Raw genomic sequence first — 9,828 nt, 5'->3', positions numbered from 1 at the left:
AAATTTCATTCTATTAGTAATTTTTTAACAATTTGTAATATCAAATTAAGACAAGTTATAAGTCTTAATTTGATCATTAGTTTAAATTTTGTATTTTCATTAGCCTTTTGGCTAGAGTTGTACAAACTTCTGGATTTTTTGATAAAATTTATAAAATTAGCCCTAGGCCAAAAGCCTAGTGGACTTTTATTAAAAAAATATATATATATATAAACTGTGGCAACAAATCATCCTATTTGAGCAAACTCACCCCCCAAATGGCAATCAAACATTAAGTCCATTTAATTATTTAATTAAATATACTTACCGTTATGTCCTTAACCTTTCTCCACGTCTGCAATATATTCATACATAGTTTTGTCCTTTTTTACTCTCCTAATCAAAATACATTTTACCAATTATTTTTTTCTCACCAAACACATTTTTCCAAATTGATGTCTCTTTTCTTAAATAAATATTAAGTCCATTTAGTTTAGTTAATTAAATTGACTTACCGTTATGCCCATAACCTTTCTCCACGTGTACATATATAATAATTCGTTCACACTTTTCTCTTGTTTTTTTCCACAATCAAACACATTTTCCCAACATATTTTTTTCACCAAACACATTTTTCCAAATTGTTGTCTTCTATTTTCTTCTTTACTTTGCAACGGCAATCTCTTCAACCCCACCCCCAGGCCCACGCCATCCCCGAGGTGTAGACTATATATATAACTCTATTCTCATCCATAAACCTCAACATCGGTTTACACAATCACTCATCTTCTCTTTTTTGTAATATAAATCTTCTTATATCAGCACATCATATAAAAAAAAAAGTGTTATAATTATCCATGGCTTTGCAGAAACATCTTTTAGTGATTCTCTTAGCTTGTTTAATCAGCTCTTGTTATGCTTATCAATTCTATGTTGGTGGAAGAGCTGGTTGGGTTCCTAATCCATCTGAAAATTACAACCACTGGGCTGAACGAATGAGATACCAAGTCAATGACACTCTTGGTAAGTACTGTCTTAAATCGTATGATCATCTCATCTGAAAGACGTAATCGTATTCACTACTAGAAACATGCTTATCTTTGATCGGTAACTTTCAACAAAATCTGTCAAAGTTATACTTGTTTGAAAAAGTTCTAACATTCTTTATGTTGAAAATTCGGGATTTCTGAAGTCATTCGGACGAAGACGTTTGTCGGGATTTCCACTATCCACCTAAAATTTGAGATTTCTGATATCGTTCCAAGGGATGTCTTTTTAGGAATTCGACCTTTCATAAAAAAAATTGAATTTCAGATGTCATTTTGCGAGATAGGTTGAATATTTGGATTTCTGATGTCATTCTGCCAGACGTTTTTGTCAGAAATATGACTTTTTGTTGAAAATTTGGAATTGTTGATATCGTTCCAAGGGATGTTTTTGTAAGAAATTCGACCTTTAATTGAAAATTTAGAATTTCTGATATCATTCGACAGACGTTTTAGTTGGAGCTATGACTTCTTTTTGAAAATTTGAAGTTTATGATGCTATTTTGACGAAAGCGTTCTCTCGAAAATTTGCATGTTTCTAGTAGTGATTTTTATGTGTTACCTATCTTATTGGTTATTATTCATTGTGTGTGTGTTTTTTTTTTGATAGTGTTCAAGTACAAGAAAGGATCAAACTCAGTGTTAGTGGTAAACAAGGATGATTATGACAAGTGCAACACAAATAATCCTATCAAGAAGATGGATGATGGCAATTCAATTTTCAAGTTTGATCATTCTGGTCCTTTTTTTTTCATTAGTGGAAATAAAGATGATTGTGAAAAAGGATCACAAAAATTAATTGTTGTTGTTTTAGCTATTAGACCTCCTCCTCCTCCTCCTCATACTCCTACTACACCACCCTCAACCCCGGGAAAATCTCCGGCGACATCTCCCGTGGTGTCGCCCGCAACATCTCCGATAAGCCAACCGCCTTCTTCATCACCCGTAAATTCCCCATCTCCAGCAACATCTCCTGTGGTGTCGCCCGCAACATCTCCGGTGAGCCACCCCCCAACTTCATCACCCGGAAATTCTCCATCTCCGGCGACTTCTCCGGCAGGGTCACCGGAAAATGCTCGATCTCCGTCCACTTCTCCGGCGGGGTCACCGGAGAATGGTCCGACTCCGGCAACATCTACGGCGCCGGCGAATTCTCCGGCAACATCACCTTCTTCATCACCATCGGGGGCAATAATTTCACCATCGCCATCGAGTGGTTCATCTTCGTCGTCCCCGAGTTCGTCGCCCCCAGGATCAGCGGGGAAGTCGCCGCCGGGAAGTGTTGCTCCGCCGCCCGGCGCCGGCGGAAACAGTCCGCCGGCGGATATTCAGTCCCCCACTGGATCAAAGAACTCAGCAGTAAAAGCATTTACTACCACTACAACTGTTTTAGTGTCAATTATTTTGACTATAATTATTTCTGCTTAGTGGAAAAATAGACAAAAATAAAGTTAGTAGAAAATAAAAAATTGTTTTTGTTTTTCCTTTCTATATTTGTGTTGTTTGATTCTTGGTACATTGAATTACTGGGAGGTTTAGATGTACAAAGGAGTGTTTTTTATTTTTATCTTTTGTTGTTTTGTGATTGGCATGAAGTTGATTTCATGAGAGTATATAATCAAGTTTTTGTTCTTGTTATTAAAAATGGCTGTTTGCATTTAATCATACTCTTTATATAAATAGTTTATTACTCCCTCCGTTGAACTTGTATTTATTAAATTTGAAGTAAATGTCCTGTTCGAGAAGTATTTACCTAATTTGGATCGCCAGGAAGTTTATAAAAAATGAAGACTTAAACATGTTATATGTAGAATTAACGTAGCGATAACACTTTTGAAACTTTTAATTTTAAACTCAATATAATAAATGTGTGATTACAAAAGTAAAATGAAAAACACAATCAACAAAACGTATGTAAGTCATCAATATAACTTAATGTAGTTGTTCTTTGAAGATAGAATTAATCGATAGAATGAAATAAGATAATCGTAAATTTAAAAAGAAAACAAGGAAACAATCGAACAGACAAGGATGTAAGAGAAGAGCTAACTCAAGTATGCTTGGAGCGACAAACAAAGAGTACGAAAAAAGGGTTGAATATCAGATCCAATTGAGACAGATAAAGCATGTATGTCCCAGGTCAACAGAGATTACAAATTGGTATCCCTTACAAGAAGCTAACGTGCTTAGACGAGATTGGTTTTTTTGTTCTTGGTTCAAGAGGGAGAAGAACAGTAAATACTTATTCATACTAGGTGTTTAGACCAAATTAATGTAATTTACTACAGTTAAGTAATTTAATGTAGTAAATATATACATTTACTATTCATGGTTAAGTAATATTATTAAATATTATTAGTTTGGTGTAAATACCGTGTAGGTAAATTTTTACCGGGACGAACTACCGCGCATTAAGTATAGTCACCTTTGACTAATACCATCTCGAGACTAGAAAGTAGAAAGTCAATCCTTTGTAATTATAGAAATACATCAAGTTTTTCAAAAACGAAATGTTTTTTTCCAGTTACAGAATATCTTATTATAGGAATCGATTAATATGGAATCTATAGTTAAAGGAGATATTTACTTGTAGATAACGTAATCAGAATACTATCTGGAACATTGTGATTAATGCTAACCAGATTACTTTGACCTTTGATAGTTTAACGTAAACTGAATCAGCAATTAAAGGATGTTAAAGTTTGACCGGCCTTCCTAAATTTAATGTTAATTTACTACTCCCATAAATGGTTCTTATCAAGTCGGGGCACAGCTATGATTCTATTTACGGATTCGGTATAACTTAATTGTTTTGATGCAGATCTTTCATGTATTACTACCAAATTTTCTTTTACTTAATATGCACTCTATCCATCTCAAATTATCTGTCACGTTTCTCTTTACACGTTTTTTAAGAAAATATTAACTAGGAAGGGTTTGACTATTTTACTCTTATTTATACCTTAAGATATAATTTCTCTTCATTTAATATTTACTTTATTTATGTATTATTTCACCATAATTGAGGTATCTGTAGTCTTCAAAAACAATTAATACTAAGGGTAAAATGAAAAAAGAATAGTAAATTTTGTCTTGTACTTCTAAAATAACAAATAATCTGAGACAACTATTTTAAAAAAATAACAAATAAATTTAGATGGAGTAATATTAATAATTTATTTAGAACACCAATAATCTTTTTAGTATTCAAACTCATAAACTCGAAATTTAAATTCCGCTTCTATTATCGGGAGTTGTAAACGAGCTAAAACATTACTCTTAGCTTCCTTCCTTTTTTTTTTTTTTTGGCAAATGCCAATTAATATTTCCTTTGTCTCACAAGAGACTTGAAGTACGATGTCAAAGCAATTAAATTGAGTATGAATTTCGGTATAAATTCTTCAAAAAATTTAAATTAAAAATTACATAAAAGGTACTACTATAATTTAACATAGTCAATAATCAGAACTTTCAAAAAACAAAATGAACAAATTATAATAAGAAGAGGCTTATCTGATTAATAACAACTTCACGTAAAATGGGAGAAACATTGTCATTATGCATCGCTTTGATAAGTTACGCTGTGTAAAAAGATATGAAAATGTGTGATAGCTAGCTGCAATTAAAATAAAAATAAATATAGTAACGCATAGCAAGACCATTTCTGTGTTCTTATTGTATTTAACGGGTTTATTTTATATGATATAAAATATGAATATTTTTTGTCTTCATTTAGCTTCTTGTCAATTTGTTTTTTATACATAACGATCAACACAATATTATTCTAATGGCTTAGTCATGTATCATTATGTTCATCTAAACGCCAAAAAATAATCTAATAAATACTTTTTTACGCTAAAGTAGTTTTTTTAGAATATAAAAAATGAGCAAATTATTTGCAAAAAATAAATCAGTACCTACTTTTGTCATTGTGTAGTGTGTACCCATTATATAAGTTGCCATATGGCAAGAACTTTCTGATAAAAGAGAATTCTGATTCTCTACTTCATTCCTTTAGATAAGACTATTTAAAAAAATATATATATACAAAATTGAACAAAGAAAATTTATGGGGACGGCTCATTCACATACTAGATAGGTGACTCAGAATTACCTATTAGTTTAGTTTCTTCAAAAAAAGAAAAAGAAAAAGCACAAATATATTACAATCTTTAGTAAAAGACAAACGAGGAATAAAATTCATTCTTGACCCATGATATGATAAATGTCTTGGACCACCTGAAATTCTTAATCAAATCTTTACCGAAAAAAGAAAATTTAATAAAATTTTCTTATCAAATAGTAGCTTTTAGAAGTCAAGAAACCCATGCGGGTCTGGATTCACGTACTTTTAACTTCATAAAAATTCTACATGTAATATCCACAAGACCACAACTATGAACTCACTCTATTTTTTAATACACTATATATTATGTTCGTAGAAATTATTGCAAAAATGTTCGCTAAAACTTTAACAGGAAACATAAGAAGTTAAAGGAGTGTTATTGTTTTTTTACTTACCCGATATCCGAAAGTCTCTTTATAGCTAGATTAATCTGAATTCTCTACGAAAAGTCTTGGATGGTAAAACATTCTTAATTAGTAGTAAAAACGTTCTCTAGTAAATATGGCATCAATTCTCATAATTCAAATCCGAATTTTATAGTTAAAAATGGAAATTACTTACCACCTCACCACTACGTATCATAAACAAAGTACTAATCAGAACGTCACTTTGATTTTTTTTCGGCTTAAGTAAACCTGTTAACTGGTTTGAACCGGACCGGACCGGACCGGTAACCGGTTAACAAACCGGCCGGTTTCCGGTTAAAAAATCGGAACCGGTGGTTTAACCGGTTCCGGTTTACCGGTTAAAAACCCGAAACCGGAACCGGTCCGGTTCAAACACATGTTATAGTATTTATTAGTATATTGTAGGTATATTTACATATGTTATATAAGTTTACAAGTAAAGTTTATACCTAAAATATAGTAAGAATATACTTATATATATTAAGTTATACTACATATACCTAAAATATAGTAAGAATATACTTATATATATCAATATACTTAGGTTATATATATATATATATATATATATATATATATATATATATATATATATATATATATATATATAAGTATACTATATATAGCAGCCCAACGGCTACAATAAAAAAAAATTAATTCGACCGGTTTTACCGATTTAACCGGTCCGGTTCCGATTTTACCGGTTTAACCGATTCCGGTTCCAAAAAAGTAGAAACCGGAACCGGTAGTTAATATACGGTTAACCGGTTCAGGTTCCGGTTTCAATTTTAACGGTTCGGTTATCGGTTTGAACCGGTTAACCCGAACCGGTTTACGGGTTTAGGCTTAAGGCACTTTAAGCTCTAGAGCTATCCATTCATTATTAGGTTATAGTACTATTACTATTAATATTCTGTACGTAGAGATAAGAATGATGCATCAATCATTGAATTGGACCGTGCAATACTGAAACTTTGAGAAGTTATTGTCCAATTGAAAAATGTAACAACCACAATGGGAGCATCAAAAACTTTAGCTTATTGATCATTCAAGTTTAGTCAAATAATTGAAATTGTCAATAGAAATAATTATATTCGCGTTTTGGTCGATTAGAATTTATTTGGGTTAAGTTCACAAATGGCCTTCACAGGGGATTAGGGGCTGGTCTTGATTTTTTGGCCCCGGTTAATAAACTTTTAAAAAAAATAGTTTGCGCTTCAGAAAATTCACTAGGCGAAGCTTTTGTTACCCATCGGGCATAAGTTGTGGGCATAAATTAATTTTTCCTATAAGACAGGAGTTCGGGATATTTCAAGACAATGAACATGCTCAATTGACCACAAGTTCTACCCTATACACAAAACCTAGAACTTATGACTGATGCACAACAAAAGTTCTTTCCAACGAATTTTTTGAATTTAAGATTATTTCTTAAAGATTTTGTTAAGCGAAGATAAAAATTCAAGACCGCGCAATTCCTGTATTTCATTCCTATAATCCTATGCGCAAAAGAAGATAATCACCAAGGGTTGTAAGTGGAATACGATCCCTCCAACTTTAGTCTGAGCTTTTGGGTTCGAATCTTAGGTACGGTGAAAATGCCGATAGAAAGCGTTGATGAGTCTCACACGAATCCGAATTGGTCAGATCTTCAATACGGATAAAGACATTGAATTTTTTTTTTTTTAACGTAATATACTTTGTGTAAATTATGTACTAATATTCATATTTAAGTGCTATTGACAAATATTATCATAAGCCAATTTTATATTTCTTGAGGCGAATATCCATGAATTAAGCTTTTATAGACGACTTTGGACTTTGATGGTCCATTTTATATTTTTTTTCGTAGAGATACGAATGGTGCATGTATCAATCCATGAATTGGACCTTGCAAATTGCAATATTGAAACTTTGAGAAGCTATTGTCCAATTGAAAACGACGTTTCGGCACCGATTTTCCTTCAAACTCATTGGTCTTTAATTTTTGTCCTCATATTTGTGGTCTTTAATTTTGCTCCCGCAACTAATTTAATGAAAATATCCAGACCTGTTTCGCTCGGCATAAGTTCTATAATATTTATTTCTGTAAATTGAACATTTGCTTCGCTCGGCAAAAGTTATGTAAGAATTAAGTTATGAGGTATAAGTTGTGTACTAGTATTTTCAAAATTTGTCGTAGTGCTCAGAAACTGAAGTTATACCTTTTGAGGCATATGTTCTTCATCTTTTTTCGTGCCTTTATTTGTGAAATTTAATGTGTTTTGGTCATTTTTATGTTGAGTTTTGAAAGTTTTATTATGTCCGACACAGTTTGTGAGAACAAAATATAAACTTATGTCAAGTAAAATCTAAACTTATACCGCGCAAAAAATATCGAAAGACAAATTAAAAACTACACATTTGAAAGGCAAAAATTAAAGACCGTCATGAAATAGGTGTGCGAATGACCCATTGAAAACTGAAAGCCCACTATGTGAACATCAAACATTTTAGCTTATTGATCACTCAACTAAGTCAAATAATTGAAATTGTCAGTGTAAATAGGAGTAAGTAGTATATCCGTTTTGTTCTATGAGAACTATTTTCATTCCAATACTCAATAGTAGATGATCTAGAAAAGATAACATCAATTCTAAAAACTATAACACAAGATTCGTAAGATTCAATTAAACGACAACAGCAACAATTAAGGCCTAATCCGAAATTCCGAATATATAATTTTTTATGGATTTTTGCTTGTAGTATGTTCTTGGCACACAGAATCAGAGTCATAATCTAATGTGAGTAGTTCTAAATGTTGTGATTTTACACCATAGGTCACTATACAAGAGTTAAGAATACAAATAGCACAACTTTTCATATTCTACAAAAAGAACACTATTTATTACATTTATAACATTTAAAAATAAATACGTGACAATGGGAATGTCCCCTAAATTAGGGAGTGATACCTTGTTTTCTTTATTTTCATTTATCCATCATTTAATAGATAAACCATCATTTATCTCTCTGATTTAAGGATAAACATATACCAACTTATCTATCTTCTTCAACAATATATCCTCCATCTCCTATTACTCATTCCTCCATTCTTTCATTTTATTTATAAAAAACATATCCTAAAAATAATTATTATATGAGGTATTACTGCATACAATATTATTTGGTTCACACAAAAAATTATACATCCGAAAATAATTACTATATGAGGTATTACTGCATACAATATTATTTAGTTCACACAAAAAATTATACGAGGTATATAAAATTAATCATACAAGGTATATAAAATTATTATACAAGGTATAGCAAAACTTTACGAATATTATTCTATGTATAATAATGTATATTATTAATTATACTAGTAATATTATTGATTATATCAATAATATTATGAGTATAATTATAATATACATTATTATAATTATATCAGTAATATTTATGATTATAATAATCTATATTACTAATTATACCACTAATATTATGAGTATAATAATAATGATTGAAAAAAAGATGAATATATATTAAAGAGAGAGAAGGTTGAAAGAAGAGAAAGAAGGTAAAATTACAATTGTAAATAAAAATAATCATTTTTGTGCAAGATTCTTTAGATGAGAGAAAAAGACAATTCCATTGTGCACAAAATCTGGGACAAACGATGAAATTGGAGTCATTGCAATTTGTTTACAATAGAACTCTTATTTAATGTGTCATAGAATGTTAATTATATTTTCCTGCTAACAATATGTAAATATTATCATATTTTTGTCTATTTAAGTTTTTTTCCCTTTTAAATATATGTATACATTCAATATTTCTTTTATATATGTCTACACAATTTCAGCCGAAAACAATTAATTCAATTGAACCTGTAAATATGTCGTATATAGATATACAAAGGAGTTTTTTTATTTTATCTTTTGTTGTTTTGTGATTGGCATGAAATTGATTTCATGAGAGTATGTAATCAAGTTTTTGTTCTTGTTCTTAAAAATGGCAGTTTGCATTTAATCATACTCTTTATATAGAGAGTTTATTACTCCCTCCGTTGAACTTGCATTTACTAAATTTGAAGTAAATGTCCTGTTCGAGCAAGTATTTACCTAATTTGGATCGCCAGGAAGTTTATAAAAAATGAAGACTTAAACATGTTATATGTAGAATTAATTCAGCGATAAGACTTTTTGAAACTTTTAATTTTAAACTCAATATATTAATTGTGTGATTACAAAAGTAGAATAAAAAATACAATCAACAAAACGTATGT

At 30.8% G+C, this 9,828-nt stretch overlaps 1 protein-coding gene across 1 annotated transcript; it reads left to right on the top strand.

The window, feature by feature from the left end:
• Positions 1-727: 727 nt before the first annotated feature.
• Positions 728-2,670, top strand: LOC132628852 (early nodulin-like protein 3). The gene is made up of 2 exons (XM_060344612.1): positions 728-1,002; positions 1,636-2,670. Exons 1-2 carry the CDS (start codon positions 837-839, stop codon positions 2,451-2,453), a joined length of 984 nt encoding a protein of 327 aa, XP_060200595.1. The 5' UTR covers positions 728-836; the 3' UTR covers positions 2,454-2,670.
• Positions 2,671-9,828: the final 7,158 nt, after the last annotated feature.

Source organism: Lycium barbarum, chromosome 1 (assembly GCF_019175385.1).
Source record: "Lycium barbarum isolate Lr01 chromosome 1, ASM1917538v2, whole genome shotgun sequence".
In the NCBI taxonomy this organism is placed as follows: domain Eukaryota; kingdom Viridiplantae; phylum Streptophyta; class Magnoliopsida; order Solanales; family Solanaceae; genus Lycium; species Lycium barbarum.
The sequence above is the reverse complement of the archived record's forward strand: the minus strand, read 5'-3'. Positions and strand labels throughout refer to the sequence as shown.